Source organism: Xyrauchen texanus, chromosome 19 (assembly GCF_025860055.1).
Source record: "Xyrauchen texanus isolate HMW12.3.18 chromosome 19, RBS_HiC_50CHRs, whole genome shotgun sequence".
Taxonomy (NCBI): Eukaryota; Metazoa; Chordata; class Actinopteri; order Cypriniformes; family Catostomidae; genus Xyrauchen; species Xyrauchen texanus.
Genome location: NC_068294.1, coordinates 27436990 through 27454187, shown reverse-complemented (window position 1 = coordinate 27454187; position 17198 = coordinate 27436990). Strand labels below are relative to the sequence as shown.

Genomic DNA, 17198 nt, shown 5'->3' with positions numbered 1-17198 from the left:
GTGCAGAAGAAAGTAAATCATACAGGTTTGAAACTACATGAGTCACTGGTGACAGAATTTACACTTTTGGGTGAACTATCCCTTTAAGTGCCACTCAAGAGTTTTAGACTGTAGGTTTCATCTCAGTAAAGAGCCATCAACAGTACTAAAGTATAATGACCTGTGCTTTCTGCAGGGGGGCCATGCGGCAGCAGAGCACAGCAGTGCAGTTCTGGCAGGTCTGCAGAAAGAGGCTCCTGTAGAGGCCTGCATCTGCATCACGAGGTGGGTTCATCACTAACGACAGCGTAGCACCATCTATTATAAAGCCATACTCCTGATTTGCAGTACACCAACTCCTGTCATAGGATGATGGTGATGGATTAGTGTCCAATATAGTAAAATAAATTTCACTGCAAATTCAGTAGTGGTGAAAGTGTCAGGGCCAGGGGTGTCTCACCTGGTGACCCCTGCTTTGACAGGCAGGGCATCCTCTACTGCTCTTCTATGGTAGTCCCGAAGTAACTCAAGAAGTTTCTCCTCACGCTTTGTCCGCCCATCCTCCAAGGTCCGTACAGTGAGCTCTAGTAGCTCTGTACCCCGCTGGAACAAGCGACAGGCATAGCAGGTAGACTTCGCCGTCTCCATTTTGTCCCCAGTTAACACCCAGACCTTCATCCCTGCGCCCTGCAAGGCATCCATGGTCTCGGCTGCCTCTTCCTGCAGTCTGGAAGACAAGATGGTGTTGTGCTACACAGTTATGATGACACAATTTTCAAGTTCTTCTAAAGAAAGTTCAAAGATAACAATTTGAAGCAACAAAGTGATGGATGTCATTAATTTGCTATAAGAGTTTGTTATGAGATAATCTAAGCGACAGATATGGTTGGTGACGTGTCAAAGTTGAGAAAAATTAAACAAATGCAAATGGCTAGTGATGCCGTGTAGCGACTACCCACGAGAGTGTAGACAGTAGCTTGGTTTCCATTTGAAATGTTTAGTTTTTTTTTTTTATTAATTTTCTTTTATTAATTTTCTTTTAAGAGCATTTCTAAAAATGTTACTAAAGAAAATATGAATCAATGAGCGTTTCCATCAACTTTATCATGTGAATTATCTTTCCATGTCATGATAAAGCAGCTGAATGACATCCTAGCTTCGGGGATAGTTACATGTTTTAGGATTGCAGCAATTCTTCCACATTTTATTAAATGCTGCCAGGAAAGCCAGCACAGAATATGTGTAATATCTAATATAATTAGGGTTGAAATGGCTGCAATGCTCACACTCAAAAATATTCTGGCAGATTGTGAGGACCTACTTTAACCAGCTATGGGTTAGACACTAACAAATGTCAAGAGATATGTTCAAAGATCTATGTGCAAGTTTGGACATTTCACTGGGCCAGTGACATCAAGCTCATAACATGTGCACGAATGGTCAAAACACATCATTGCTTTGCGAATAAACCGTGTCCATTAACTTAATAGGCATTATAACTAATGTGAAACTCAAGAAAATCCATCTCCTCCAAGTGCATTACATTTTAAGCAAATTGTGAGACTTTTTTCATCAAGCATTTCCATTCAGGATTTGTTTTGTGCAATTTCAAAATGTGCATAACATTTTTGATGGAAACCAAGCTAGTGAAGCTCTGGTAATACAGTTGGATCAATGACAAAGGAATGATCTGAAAAGTGTGGGGGACACAATTATTAAATTAATCAGCTTTGCTTGTGAATATTATTTATGTGCCATCATGTCATTCATATTCAATAGGCCCAATAGTCCTACTTGATTTCCTGAGAGGCAGATGTTGGCAAGCAAGCACAAGTCATCATATGATTACCACTGCGGATGCAACAGTTCGGCACAGACCTTGCTTGGCATTAAAATTTTAGTTTTCTGTTGGCAACTACAATTGTTTTGTTTGTACTTCTGACAAGTAACACTCTAAAATATAATTATTATTTCCCAAAAAATACTAACTTAGAAATGTCAAACATTTTCAGTTATATTGGTTGCTGCAGCACATTAGAGTACAAACATCTACTAGCAACCAACAATACAGCAACTTGTTGGCTTCCAGGAGTAAAACTGCTGTTGTGTGAACAGCCTTAAAAGCTTTAATAGCAGTTTATATCACTGACCGGTCCTCCACTGCAGTGGCTCCAATCAGACTCATGCCCATCTCCACCTGGTTATACATGGCCATAAGTTTCTCCTCCCTGTCCTGTAGAGTCAGTCTTGCCTCCCTCAGCCCAGTGTCTGCCACAGCATATTCATCAGCACTCAGCTGTTTATAGGCCACACATAGTGTACGGTAACCCTCCTGGTGAGCAAAACACACACACACACACACACACACACACACACACACACACACACACACACACACACACACACACACACACACACACACACTTAGGGCACAATCTACAGACCTTTTCAATCTTTTATGTTGAGTTACAGGATGTATCAGCTAAGATGTAGATATAATGAATGTGATTAATGCTTTATTCCACCATTGCATTTCGCTCAACGTGCAATTGTATCCGGTCAACCTCCTCTGGTTTGACTCTGGGGAAGATGGAGGAATCTGCTCCCTTACAGAAAAGCAGTCGCTCCCCTAAATGCAAAGTAGACGGAAAAGGTGAGAGACTATCACAATCAGAGTTACACATTACAACACAAAATACATTTTCAAATTTTCTAGTAAGCACTACTATTACTATTGCTCATACTTTGGGATTTGGTGGGTGGGGGAAAAACAACTTAGTTTTATACTTGGAACACTTAACTTATCTTACACCCCATAGGCAATAAATTTCCAGCTCACCTGATTTGGTTTGGACAATAACACTCATTCTCCGGCGAACAGGGTCAAAGTTGAGGACATGAAGCAACTCATACCTGAATGAAAATAATGTAAAAATTTGCTTGCCATACTGCTAATTAATTACATATCACTTATTTACTTAAAACGCACAAGGCTTTCGTTTTTATGATATTGCATTTGATTAGTCTAATTTTAAGGGTTGTAACTTACTCTTCTATATCATTTTGCCTGTTCCTTATCTTCATGCTCTTACTCTCCAAACCAAGGAATGTGAAGCCATATCTGAACAAGGGAGAAGTGTTAAGAGTGTCTATCACTACATTAACAATTATGCATTTGGCAGATGCGGTTTTCCAAAGCAGCTCAAGTGATTCAATCTATACATTTTATCAGTATGTGCATTGCCTGAAAGTCAAACCCCTGCCATTGCTAACAACATGCTCCACCAATTGAGCTACAGAAACACATCATCAGACACAAGCTGAAACAGATCAAGTCTTACGTCATAGCTCCTTTGACCAGTGCAACCTCATCAGGAGAAGAAGCAATGAATCCTCTTTCCTCTGGTTGAGGCAGCATCCCATCGATGCCATCCACTTGGTCCCCAAATGTTTCCTCTGGCCCTGCCTCCTTCACTTGCACTGTGTGGCACAGACACAGAGCCCGCAGGAACAACTCCTCTTTCTCCTGAGAGATTAAGATAGAGAATCATAAGTAACCATAAAAACACAACAACAGTTAACACAGATTACGTGCACTACACACTGACAAGTACCCTTACAAAGGATAAAGTGCTCTCAAAGGACCTGTGGTTTATGGTGCTTATGAGTGCATTATAAAAAAAAAAAAAAGAGTTGATGCACATAACCTCCTTTGAGTCCCTCAAATCTTGCCAGCACAAACATTAAATGTTTACTGCCTTTGTTTATCTCTGAGCCTCAGAGGATTTACAATTCAAGCAGACTCTGGTGCATTTACATATGGAGGTGCACAAATCCAACAACTTCACTCAAAAATCAGTGCAATCAATGTAAAATCAATATCCGTATCTGATGTCCTTGGGAACGCTAACGAGAACTAAAATGATTAGCTAAATGAAACATTTTCGTTAACTGAAAAATAAAACCTAACGCAATAGGATAAAATAAACAATCTACAAAGTATTTTATAAATTTGAAACCTTTACAACCTGTCTTCATTAAACATTAAAATGCAACTAGCTATAATACTACACAGCCCTGAGAAATTAAACGTTATTAAATTCTTATTATTAAATGAAATTATTAATATTGACAGCTCTAACATGCTACAACTAAAATCGATATTGAATATACTGAAAAACTGAATAGAATTAAAGTAACAACTCACATGTCCAGCTTTCTGCTGTACTTTATTCACAGGCCCGTCTGTCTCAGTGAAGCCATCCAGTTCACTCTGCGTGTCTCTGTGTTTGTACTGGAAGCCATCTATACAGCACTCGATGAACTCCATGTTATTCTGGGTCAGCGTTCCTGTCTTATCTGTAAATACATATTCCACCTGAAGGGAACAGACAATGATAAATCTACACATGACAATCCAGGGCCATAAAGCACTCGTATCCAAATTAAATGGGTTCAACATTAAGGACGGACAATTAATTCCTGCCAAAATAAGTCTGCTTGCATAAATCAGTTTAACGAAGCGTGGCCTGTAATTTTGAATAATCATCTGCATAATCATCCAAAGGTGATCTATGACCTCACTGTCCATGGAAGTGACATGGCAAGCTCACTGTGATATCAGTACCATCCAACAGAACACAAATGGCCTTTTCCTTCCAGCTTGTGGGCAGTCATTTTAATGTCCTCATAGAAAAGTGCATTAGTTTCTTCTCTTATATTGTTGGCTGGACATCAAAGAATACTGACTTTAAACAAAAGCACAAGTATTTATTCAAATTGTGCTTAAATTTATAGCAAGAAAAATAAAGGTATATTATCCAGTAATGTCGCTTTCTTCGTCATGAACTGTGAAATACATAAACATATGAAAATTCTACTGTGGGTCCATTTGAAAATGTGTCACCAATTCTGAGCCCAGTGACACACAAAAACATTTTTAAACAAGCAATCTAAAATAATCTTTGACTATTGTGCTAATCAGGACCAGAGCAGGAGTAAATGAGACTTTAAGTTGTGCATGTTCTTTTCAAAACTGAAATAAAGTATCTATTGAGAGATAAAATATTGTCATTAAAAAAAAATAGTTTTACAAACCATAAGACAAGTGTTAATTAAATTTAAATTAAATAAAAATTCACTAGTAAAATCAAAAAGATGATTTAAAGTGGTGAAAACCCTAAGCAATAGTGACCAGTTACAGAATCTTATATACAAATATATACATTGTTACCTAAAATGTTGTTGTAAAAAAAAAATTATGTCCTTGCCCATTTGTCAACTACCCATGTGTTGCTTTTAACATTTTATAAATAAGGGCAAAAGAAAAGTACACTTCCATCACTTACCAATGATCTAAACCATACTTTTTTAGATAATTCTGAATCTGTAAAGCTAACACAGCTAATATAATTTACACACGTTCATTTCCTTGTTCTGGTTTTCCAAAAGGGATACATTTTAGGGATAAATGCTCATTTCCTTTTCTACATGGTTGATGGTAACAGACGAAAACTGTATGATTCATGACTCTCAGAGCTCAATGAATGAAAGTGGTACCTACGTTCTTTTCAGGTGCGTGCTACCATCCCATTTGGAGAGGTGAACTATCTGAGGCTTTGTTCACACTGAACCCAAAAATTCAAATACGATCTTTAGGACTGACTGTCCGAACAATGCTCAAGTGTCTAACCTGGCCAAGTTCCTCATTGAGGTCTGACGTGTTGACAAGTGCGCCCTCTTGGATCTCAGAGTCAAAGAAGTCCTTATCCCATGTGATAAAGAAAGAGCCCAGGAATTTCTGCATCTCCACAGTAACATACATGGACACGGGGATTATAAAATTGAAGAGGACCATGAAGGAAAGGAAGTCTGTAAACATCTTCAAGTACTAAAACAAAGACAGAACAACCAAAGTCAATCTCTTCAGTATCCCTTTAACACAATATCATGGACAGCAGAGAAATATGAATATTAAATACATAGCTAATCCCTAATTATGATTAATGAAGTATCATCTGTGTAAGAGCAGACCAGATTAGCTTGTAATTTATATTAATTATCTGAAGAATGACAGATTAATGCAATCCCGTGCAAACTGGTTACATGTAAAATACACACACTGCTCACCAAATAAGTGTCTTTCTCTTTCTGGGTTTTCTGGTTGTACCATGGCTCGTCCTGACCTTCTTTGCTCTGCCATACATACTTGAGAGTAGTACACACCACTGCTTTACTGATAAGGATACTTAGATACACCAGTAGGAAGGAATTAATGGACCTGTAATTAATAATAAACATGTGAACACAATTACACATGTACAAATGTAGTATGACCTGATGTATGACCATGTATTGGCATAAATTCTTGCAAATAAAAATTGTGGCATGCATTTTCTGAGTGTGCCATGAATTAAAATAAAGCTTGCAGAACCCCATTTTTTTCTACTTCTGCACACTAAGGCAGTGGTTCCCAAACTTTTTAAACTATGGCTAACCTTTGTGTTTTTTTACCTCATGGCACCCCAATCACTGAAAAATCAATCAATAAATAAACATACAATACTGAGCAAAGGTTTTAGGCACTTAAGATGTTTCAAGAAAACATTTGTCTTAAGATGGTTATTTATATCTTCAGCTTTAGTGTGTCAATAGGAAAAATACATTTAAGAGTCCCAAACATTCCTTTTGCAAATAAAAAAAAAAAAGATTAGAATAGAAGAACAGGGCACTCTGCAACAGATGGCATTCATATAATGCCAAGAGGGGCAGTTTTACCAAGACTGTTCACGAGCGCAGTTAAATTCACCACGAGACATGAGCACACTAGAGCAAGCGCAGACATATGTATATGAGTGTTTGAAAGCCAGAGTCAATACTCTGCCTTGCTGATACTTTTAACATCAGTGGCTATTACAAAATTAAAGTGTGCAGAGATTCTGCAGCAACCCTAGCCAGTCGTTCTGGCACCAGGTTTGGGAACCACTGCACTAGGATATGATATTACTTCTGTCACCCTCACTTACTTTTCCACAGCTGAGCGTTTCTGTGATTTGCCCTGGTAGTTGAGCGCCATTTTTGTCTCCATGCCTGTGTATACTGCCACACCTTTAAAAAACAAAAAAAAAAAAAAAAAACACCCATTAATATGTAGTGAGACTGGTGAAATTGAATTCCTCCTCATCGAATGGTTCATCCAATTAAAAGGCTCCAGGACTTACCATGAATCTTCTTGGTGTTTTTCAACGTAGCACCTTTTAGGAGAAGGTTCTCAGGGCCCAACGATCTAACTCAAACCATAAAAACAATCAATTATCTCAAAACAGACACATTCTGGCATCCAAAATCATGTTAAAGTGGCTCCTAAAGAATAGTATTGTTGAAAGTATGTAGGCTGGTTTGGCCTGGCCTGCTCTGGTGAAGGACATAGTGTAGAGACTCAAAAACATTTCCAACTGTCCAGTGACAAATGAAAGAGAGAGAAGGCTTGAGAAGCTGCCAGGCTGGCTTTACTTTAATGCTCCTATGGCATTGTGGGTCGATAGAATAATGATCAGAGGCTAATGCAAAGGGAAAAGAGACAGCTAAAGTGACTGGGGTGTGGGGGGTAGTGTACTGTGGGTTATAGTGGGCACATGGGAATGGAGCAAAGACTGTCTCACCTTACTGCAGGCTCCTCTTCCAGCTTGTAAATGTGCATCCGACCAACAAACCTGCACAAGAGCAAACGGGCTCTAGTCAAGTGTGGGCATGTTCATACATGTTCTCTCAACCACAAACATACTGTACACAAAGATCAAATAAAAGTACAAATACAAGTACAAAATCGTTCTATACTGTAGCTCTGTTGCAAAACCTAGTGAGCTCTTCCTTGCTGCCTGCTGCCTTTTAAAGTGGTGTTTTAGTGTCTGTCTGCACTCTATAATGGTTTTTCAATGGAAACAAGCAGTTGATGGAAGTGTTCCCCGTGACTGTGGCCCCGTGTCCAGCTGTTTTTTTTTTAGCAACTCATGCAAATGTTGCAGAAGCCATTTGAGGCTAAACTTTTAAGCTCAGATAGGCCCGCCAGTCCAAAGAAAAAACAATTATAGTCAAAATATTAACAACTACAGTCTTGATCAACACAGAATATGTATCATTTGAAAGCTTAGAATCTCTACTTTCAAATGCATGTGGGCATTCTGACCAAAATTGAACAAGTGCTTTGAATTTTGCAGACATATCAGAAGTGTTCCATTTTGATAATTTATACACATTTGCACTGTACATATTATTGCAATCAGTAAAAGCATCAATCTGATCAAATAGCCATGTGTCATATGCTGTTGGAAAGTTCTCAATGAGTAGAATTCAACCAGCCTATTCGATTTACTCACAGACAAACATATAACGAGTAATAGCCAAGTATATACCTTTGACAATTATGTTGGCATTGCTTATATGCCGTGTTTTCGCTTAGAACTTCACGATATACACTCACCTAAAGGATTATTAGGAACACCTGTTCAATTTCTCATTAATGCAATTATCTAATCAACCAATCACATGTCAGTTGCTTCAATGCATTTAGGGGTGTGGTCCTGGTCAAGACAATCTCCTGAACTCCAAATTGAAAGTCAGAATGGGAAAGAAAGGTGATTTAAGCAATTTTGAGTGTGGTATGGTTATTGGTGCCAGACGGGCCGGTCTGAGTATTTCACAATCTGCTCAGTTACTGGGATTTTCACGCACAACCATTTCTAGGGTTTACAACGAATGGTGTAAAAAGGGAAAAACATCCAGTATGCGGCAGTCCTGGGGGGCGAAAATGCCTTGTTGATGCTAGAGGTCAGAGGAGAATGGGCCGACTGATTCAAGCTGATAGAAGAGCAACTTTGCCTGAAATAACCACTCGTTACAACCGAGGTATGCAGCAAAGCATTTGTGAAGCCACAACACGCACAACCTTGAGGCGGATGGGCTACAACAGCAGAAGACCCCACCGGGTACCACTCATCTCCACTACAAATAGGAAAAAGAGGCTACAATTTGCAAGAGCTCACCAAAATTGGACAGCTGAAGACTGGAAAAATGTTGCCTGGTCTGATGAGTCTCGATTTCTGTTGAGACATTCAGATGGTAGAGTCAGAATTTGGCGTAAACAGAATGAGAACATGGATCCATCATGCCTTGTTACCACTGTGCAGGCTGGTGGTGGTGGTGTAATGGTGTGGGGGATGTTTTCTTGGCACACTTTAGGCCCCTTAGTGCCAATTGGGCATCGTTTAAATGCCACGGCCTACCTGAGCATTGTTTCTGACCATGTCCATCCCTTTATGGCCACCATGTACCCATCCTCTGATGGCTACTTCCAGCAGGATAATGCACCATGTCACAAAGCTCGAATCATTTCAAATTGGTTTCTTGAACATGACAATGAGTTCACTGTACTAAAATGGCCCCCACAGTCACCAGATCTCAACCCAATAGAGCATCTTTGGGATGTGGTGGAACGGGAGCTTCATGCCCTGGATGTGCATCCCACAAATCTCCATCAACTGCAAGATGCTATCCTATCAATATGGGCCAAAATTTCTAAAGAATGCTTTCAGCAACTTGTTGAATCAATGCCACGTAGAATTAAGGCAGTTCTGAAGGCGAAAGGGGGTCAAACACAGTATTAGTATGGTGTTCCTAATAATCCTTTAGGTGAGTGTATAAACGGAACATAAAATATCATACCATTACTTAGAGGAGGTGATTATCATTCAAACGAGCCCACACAAGTTAATTTGATGCATACATAGATCATTAGATAATCCACATGAAGCACAATGTTACATATGGCCACCAGGAGATGGAGCCAAGTAAATGACATACTTGATGCAGACGCATGGAGTCAAAAAGGCACTCATTCTGTGAAATCTCATTACTAAACTCATGACTGCATGTTACGCATACCTTTAGTCATTGTTGTGTTTGCATGTGTAATTAGTTCTTATGTACAATTATTATGTTTTATTTGTTTGGAGAGGCTTTTGGACACATGGAGACATTTTTTAACACTATGATAAATTATTTTTATAATGCTATGACTTTTGATTGCTTTGTCATATCAACACAAAAACAAATTCTCTGACACAGTTAACATGGTTGGGAATTGATTGATTGAATTTTTTGGAGCAAACTTTTTTACACCCAGTGATATATAATGTAAAATAAGAAAAAAAGTAAATGTGTGGCTACATTTTGTGATTTTTCAGCAGTTTCTTAGACTGAGTCTCAGAATGCATCGTAATCTATATCATTAAAATAATTAAAGGTTTTCTATACAATGATACCAAACACTTGACCTTTGTTGTTTCTTCAAGTAATAAGCCTTTAATTTTGGGTATGCCACTGAAACTGGAAATCTTAAATGAAGTGTTAAACGAATGTCAACATTTAAAAGCGCGTCTCGAGGTGTGGCAGTCTAACACCACAATACACTTAATACTCATAGCACTCACAAATATTGGGAAATCTTGTATTTATATTTTATTATGGCATTGTCCTCACCACAAAGGATACATGCGATGCAGTCTTAGAATTTGGCTAAAACTAGGTATCTTATGATGATGCCCTTAAAATGCTGCCTCCGTTGATAATTCACAAGGTTTTGGAACGATAATGGCAATGCTAAAGTACTGATGGCATTATACACTTGCATTAGTCTGTAGTTTATTTAATGAAGACTCTCCCTGCCCTTAAAGTGGCTTGATATATCTGTATTCCAGTGCAGCGCTCTATGTAAATGAGACTTGTAGGAAATGAACCAATTACAAGGAAGATGCTCACTGGTGATGACCCAACAGTCTGGTATATTGGCAACAACCCTTTGAAGCTTTTTTTAGACCGATTTAAGCAGGCGACATCTGGTGCTCTATCTGATCAGAAATGCTAATGTTATTCAGCCAAAAGAGGTGAGTGACTGTAATGAGACGTGCCTACGAACAGGGGGCGCACAAGAGTTAACTCGCCATCAAACTTAGATGCCAAGGACTGGCCGTCTAAACATGGATATTCCTGGTGTTTCAAGGTCTGTTTGTTCTTATTATTGCGTGTAGCTCTGTACTCAAATGGAAGAGGTCAGAAGGTTTCTGGCTCTTACACGGAAAGCTGCTGATCTGGAATGTGCTTAACAAGCTTGATGTAATTCAGATACACATCACAAAACCATAATCTAACCAGAGATAGAATGCACTAAGGTCAACAGCACAAGCTGGTTCCAGCACATTATGTAAGAGATTGCCTCTGGTTTTAGACTAAACTACCATATGGAAATGAGTTACAAGCGGACGGAGTAAGGCAGGGAGATAAAGCTATCCAAATTAAATCTCATGATATTTTGCTGCCTTTTGATAATAGAGTATTTATCTTGATATTTATGCATTTTCTCTTAAATCATTTCAATATTTCTAACTGCCAGTACTGTCAATTAGATTCAAAAGGTTTCATGTAAGTAGTAATATACAGTAAAAATCTAGTTCAAAATAATCTTGGCATGATTACCCTCACAATTTTTCCCTATATAAACAGTTTACATCAATATGCACTAATTTAACAATACATAGTAAAAACAAATCCAATATTTACCTGAATATATTTTTACAAAAACATTTTGATATATGAAACACTGCACACAGAGACTTCAGTGAACATATATAGCTCTGACAAATGAATCGTTGAAACATAAGTTATGTATTGATTTAATTGTCACGAACAGTTTAAACTGATTCAATGTAATGAATCGAACTTAATTAGAATGCCGTTTTTGCTACTCAAGAGACCCTAGACCCTATTCAATTGTCTGTCATAAAGCTCATAAAGTTGCACATCGCAACACAAGAAATGATTATAAAACTAGTTTAACAGTCTGTAAGAAAACTGAATGGCCAAATAAAAAGCATGTTACATTATTTTATATTGCCAGCAAAATATATAATGAACATTCTATATATTTCCCAGGCCTAGATGAGAGTAAAAGGGATTGTGTAAGTGTGCAAGTGCGTACTTGTAGAGGTCAGGCTGGGGCTGTTCACACTCGATGGTGGCATTGAGATCCTGCAGGTTCTTCTCTGTGTCTGGCACAGTGTAGTGTGTCTGCAGACAAGATAGGCCTATGAGTATTTTAGGTTGTGTTCAACAAACACATACCAGTACTAGCAAACACACATAGACGTGTCACAAAGGGACTGGTGTGGTGGGAGAAAGACGAGGAGTACATAGATGATAATGACAAGATCTGGACCACCTATTTTAAGAGTTAAGCTGAATTTCTGAAGTGAACAGAAATAACAACCAGGACTTAATTCCCAGATTCTTTTTTCAAAAAGCAAAGAAGAATATAAAGAAAAATTATAAAATTAATTATAATTATTAATAATTACCCCCGTGCAAACATTGTATAATCTTCATAAATTCATAAACACACTTTTGTTGGAAAACGATGGCATCCTATGCAAAACATTACTAATTTGTTTTGTCAAGTCATTTGTTTGACAGCTAGATAATGTTACATTGGTAACATTATTCCAATGCAGCAATGGCCACATAAGTAAGACTGAGTGATGAATAAGCTCACTTTATGGTTAGATTCTCCATCCAGGCTGGCTGTGGTGACAAAACAAGTTTCATCCTCACGAGTGGACTGCAAAAGTATCAGGTCACAGGGAAAGGTCTCATCCTCCACCACTTCTACTACATCACCAACCTTGAGCAGAAACACATTAACATTTCAAATTCTTGATTTTTGTTCTAGCAATGCACAATATACCTCTGACCATAGACCATATGGGTATAGGAAAATATTAATTAATTTCTCTTCAAGAAATAGTGCTCTAATTTGATTTAATCTATCATTTTAGGTTATAGCAAGATTGCAGCTAACTTTTAAATAGTTTTGAATAGTCATAAACTAACAGTCCACAATTAACCAAACAATATTGACCAATTAATATCCAATATCAACAAAATGCATAAAAGAACTAAATGCATTTTAAAAAAATAATAAATAAAATAAATAAAAAAAAGCCCAAATGCCGACCGATAACAAACATGGTCTCATCCCAGATAGCAAACAATCATTGAAACAATGTTAATTCAACGTTGATGCATCAACATTATTACAATCGAATGTTGATTCTACATCACTTTTACACCAAGTTAATGATGGAAATGTATTTAAAAATTAAGCATTAACATCATTGAACCAATGTTACAATCTGACGTTGAGCCTACACTATTGTTGAAACAGCACTGAAATAACAAATTAAATTTTATTGTCTGTCATTGAATCATACAATCTAAAGTTGATTAAACAATTATATAAATAAAAAACAACGTTCATATAGTTTGCAAGCTTTATTTTTTTTTATCACAAAAGTATAAAAATAAAAGAAAGAGTTTGTGGCTGGAAGCACCAGAGGAACTGGTACCACTGTCTGGCCTCCAGTTCCACTGGACTGAATTTCCGTATTCATACTCAGAAACTGCTCCCACACTCATTACCTGAATCAAGGCATCTAAACAGAACAGACAGACAGACAGACGGATAAAAAAAAGGAACAGAATAATAATCTTAATTGTTCACAAATGGTTAGAAGAGGCAAATCTGGTTTGTAGAGACACCATGACCTTAATTATGCAAGTCAGATAAGAAAATGGGCCAAACATGCAACAATATTTTTTTACAAGAATATTGTTATGTATGATAGAAAATGCAAAGCGTGAAGCATTTATATTTTCCATTGATAATGGTATAAATATTGGAGGGGTTGCTTGTTTTGATTTGGTCACTAAGACAATGCATTTTGCAAATTTGTAATATACATTTTATAATTTCCTTACCTGATATAACTGCAAAAATTAGAGGTACGGGATGGTTCTTTCCAGATCCCAGGTGATTGCTGCTCTGAAGTCACCATGAAAAGCACTTGCAAACAAAAACGTCCCATTCTATGTTTTGGTGATAGTTAAGACTGGGTGTGATTCTGTGGTAATTAAAATGCACCTTACATTAGCTGAAAAATACTTGATTTCTATCACAAGTCCCATCTGGGCTCCCCAAGAGCTCCGTTCTCCAACATTTTATCACTGACAGGGAAGCGCTGTCAGAGATAATTTTAATTACCTCCGTGGCTCTATCATAGGAGAGAGCGTAACGGTCAACTAGCGTGTTATTACAGTATCACCATAGGCTGTCTTTGGGACTGCCGTGTTATGCTTTTTTTATGCTAAGCTTGTAGGCTCAACTTGTTAGAAGAGATCTGGCGCTGTTGTGTGTGGGTGTTTGTGGTGAGAGCATCAGTGCAATGACTCCGGGTAGACACACTACAAAGACACAAACACCAGTGTTTATTCTGTATTAACAGTAAATGTGTTAATTAAGGTTAAGAAAAGTGTACACGTTAAAATTGAATTAATCACATGCGTTAACGTGTTAATTCAGACAGCTATATAAATCTTAATAAGACTAAATGCAATTTTGAAGTATGTGGAATTAAAAATAAATTAATTACTGCTAGTAACAGAATCCAAAAACAAACCTAAAAAAACAAGTCAGGGAGACAAAGAAATAAAGTACAAGATCACCACTGATTGAAATTGTGCCTGGGAATTCACATGTGTATATCAGGTGTTTTAGCAAACAAGACTTCTGTATCAATTACAGTATTGAGAAACAGCTGAGAAGCACACATTCTCTCATATCAATGTTAGTTCAATGATACCATCACCACCCATATGTGCCGTTGGCTTTCATCAATATTTCAATGCTCGTCCAACATACTTTTAATGTTGAAATTATAATCTCAAACAAAATGATTGCTCGGATGAAAAATCAACACTGCATCAACATCACTTTGCTATCTGGGAATATATGGTTTATCCCCAATTTTTTATATCAATCATTATATAGGTTATCAGCTATAAAACTAAAATAATTCTTGTCTAGCTGAATTGCCTGGATTCCCAAATTGCTACAATTGTTTCTTCATTTACGGGGTTTTTGCTCCATTTCATACACAGCACAGAAATACTCCCAGCAGTGTGTGCCTCCAGTGAGCATACTTCTTTCCCACACACATGAAGTATGGCAGCTTGCCACACCCTACTCCCCCTTAATGGCTGTTATTTGTGAGACTTGGCAATGGTGCAGCAACTGAAAGTTACCTTGATTTTCTCACTCTCCTTCTTCACTGACCGGCCATCCTCCAACACAGTCACTTGGTATTTATTCACCTCGTAGTCTGCTTTATGCCGCAGCCAGTCCTCATAACCCTGATGAAAGAGAGAAATAGAAAGACTGTGAGAGTAGTCTGCTGGTTTGTCAAAACACAATGTGATGATGTGTGTGAATACAGCAGAAGGTCAACTGATGACCGATTTATAAACTGATTTATAATGGAAATCATAGACTATCAATTGCCAACAAAAGCATTCATCAGCCAATTAACAAGGACAATTGCATCTATGTGAATTTATGCAGTTAATCCAGGATGGACTTCAAAGACATTAATCTTAAAGTTCATACAAAATCGATGTTTAAACACTGACCCATTACATTTACATAGTTTAATCATTTTAAAGCATGACTTAAACTATACATAAGTAATATTTACATTATATTCATGATGTTAGCCATCATGAACTGGCCCCCACAGAGAGTCTGGTTTCTCCCAAGTTTATTTTTCCTCCATTAATCAACAACTTATGGAGATTGTGTTCCTTGCCACAGTAGCCTACAACTTGCTCACTGGGGTTATTAATACAATTATTATTTAATTACTTATTTTTAAACACGATTAACAATCGTATTTTATCTAATTACACAATGATGGTTTGTCGACATTATAGACATTACAGTTTTACCGTCTGTTAATGCCTGATCTTCTGTAAAGCTGCTTTGAAACGATGTGTGTTGTGAAAGGTGCTATACAAATAAAATTGACTTGAATGTGAGGTCTAATACAGTTCTCAATAATGTGACGATAACAACAATTCTCTAGAAATTGACACATACAATGGCTCAAAAAAGTCTTTTAGACAACTAAGGACATTTTCTGGTTGTCAGATTTTAACATGTCCATGGTTAATGTGATAAACCACACCTGTGGTTCCTCTACAAGGACATCTGTTTGAACTTTAGGGGATATTACTATATAAAATCCACTAAAATTGACATTAGAGACAAGTCGATTAAAAGCTGTAAAAAATAAATAAAGTTCTGAGAAAAAGTCTAGAACCACTTGGTTTGATATTTTGTTACCTAATGCAAAGGTTTATAACTTTTAGCCCATGTTTATTATCTTAAAAGGCATTAGCATACAAGAGTCCTTCTAAAAGTCAACATTTAAAATGTATGCTCTTCTCTCTACCTGCCACCAAGCAGTAAGTAGCAAATAGCATGGCTGTGACATACCTAAAGCCAACAGAAAACTAATTCTCATCGGCTGATATTATGGGGTCTTGAATGTGGCTTACGTGTCCAAAAACTGTTTTGGGCCACGTTACATAAAATTGGCCTATAATAATAATTAAGTAAAAAGCAACCATCTGTGTGTATGAGCTGAGGGAGTTCAGTCATTTAAAGTTAAAGTGGGCTTGGGTCACTCAGTCCCCTGTGCTCCTATTTCAAAGCCCAATTAAGGCCTGAGCCCTTCTCAGTGTGAAGCCCAGATTTTTGAAAGGAAGTCCACCTTCCATTGTTCTTTTTCAAAAAGCATGTGATAGCCCAGAGGAAAAAGTAAATCCTAAAACAATACATCTGAAGTTGTGAGAGGACCAGTGTGTTTTGACAAGCCCCCCTGTCATTTGTTTCAAGTATGAGAGACTGACTCCTAGGTTCAGCTTGATTCTTGGCTGGGGGCGCATTATTTAAAGAGTGACAGAGCTTTAAATCATGAAATGCCTCTGTGGTAGCCAGAAGTAAAGAGAGAGAAAAAGAATGAGGTATAGAGGGATGAAAGAGGAGACGAGGGCATACGCAGAACATTAATGTCACTAACCTGTTTGATGGCTGTCACTGTGATGACAAAAAACAGAGGTAAGCCACTGGTCACGGGGCTGGTCGGGGTATCAACAATCACCTTCAAAAAGGATACACACACACACAAACACACTTAATTCTTCTTAGTTCTAAATTGCTAAATATTCTAGCAGTGTTCACTCTGTGTTGTTTTTCAAGTAGTTTTTATTGTCGT

At 37.7% G+C, this 17198-nt stretch overlaps 1 protein-coding gene across 4 annotated transcripts in view; it reads right to left on the bottom strand.

The window, feature by feature from the left end:
• The window catches only part of LOC127659646 (phospholipid-transporting ATPase 11C-like), a 99500-nt gene that overhangs the window by 19074 nt on the left and 63228 nt on the right, over positions 1 to 17198 (bottom strand). For all 4 annotated transcript variants that reach the window (XM_052149556.1, XM_052149555.1, XM_052149557.1 and 1 more), the window contains exons 4-20: positions 17004 to 17084; positions 15169 to 15276; positions 12581 to 12709; positions 12011 to 12099; positions 7641 to 7691; positions 7200 to 7264; positions 7005 to 7086; positions 6109 to 6259; positions 5672 to 5869; positions 4187 to 4357; positions 3321 to 3505; positions 3029 to 3100; positions 2819 to 2892; positions 2505 to 2608; positions 2130 to 2311; positions 440 to 706; positions 161 to 338 (exon numbers count right to left, since the gene is read on the bottom strand). In XM_052149556.1, coding sequence (XP_052005516.1) covers positions 161 to 338; positions 440 to 706; positions 2130 to 2311; positions 2505 to 2608; positions 2819 to 2892; positions 3029 to 3100; positions 3321 to 3505; positions 4187 to 4357; positions 5672 to 5869; positions 6109 to 6259; positions 7005 to 7086; positions 7200 to 7264; positions 7641 to 7691; positions 12011 to 12099; positions 12581 to 12709; positions 15169 to 15276; positions 17004 to 17084 — 2187 coding nt within the window. The remainder of the gene's footprint in view (positions 1 to 160; positions 339 to 439; positions 707 to 2129; positions 2312 to 2504; positions 2609 to 2818; positions 2893 to 3028; positions 3101 to 3320; positions 3506 to 4186; positions 4358 to 5671; positions 5870 to 6108; positions 6260 to 7004; positions 7087 to 7199; positions 7265 to 7640; positions 7692 to 12010; positions 12100 to 12580; positions 12710 to 15168; positions 15277 to 17003; positions 17085 to 17198) is intronic.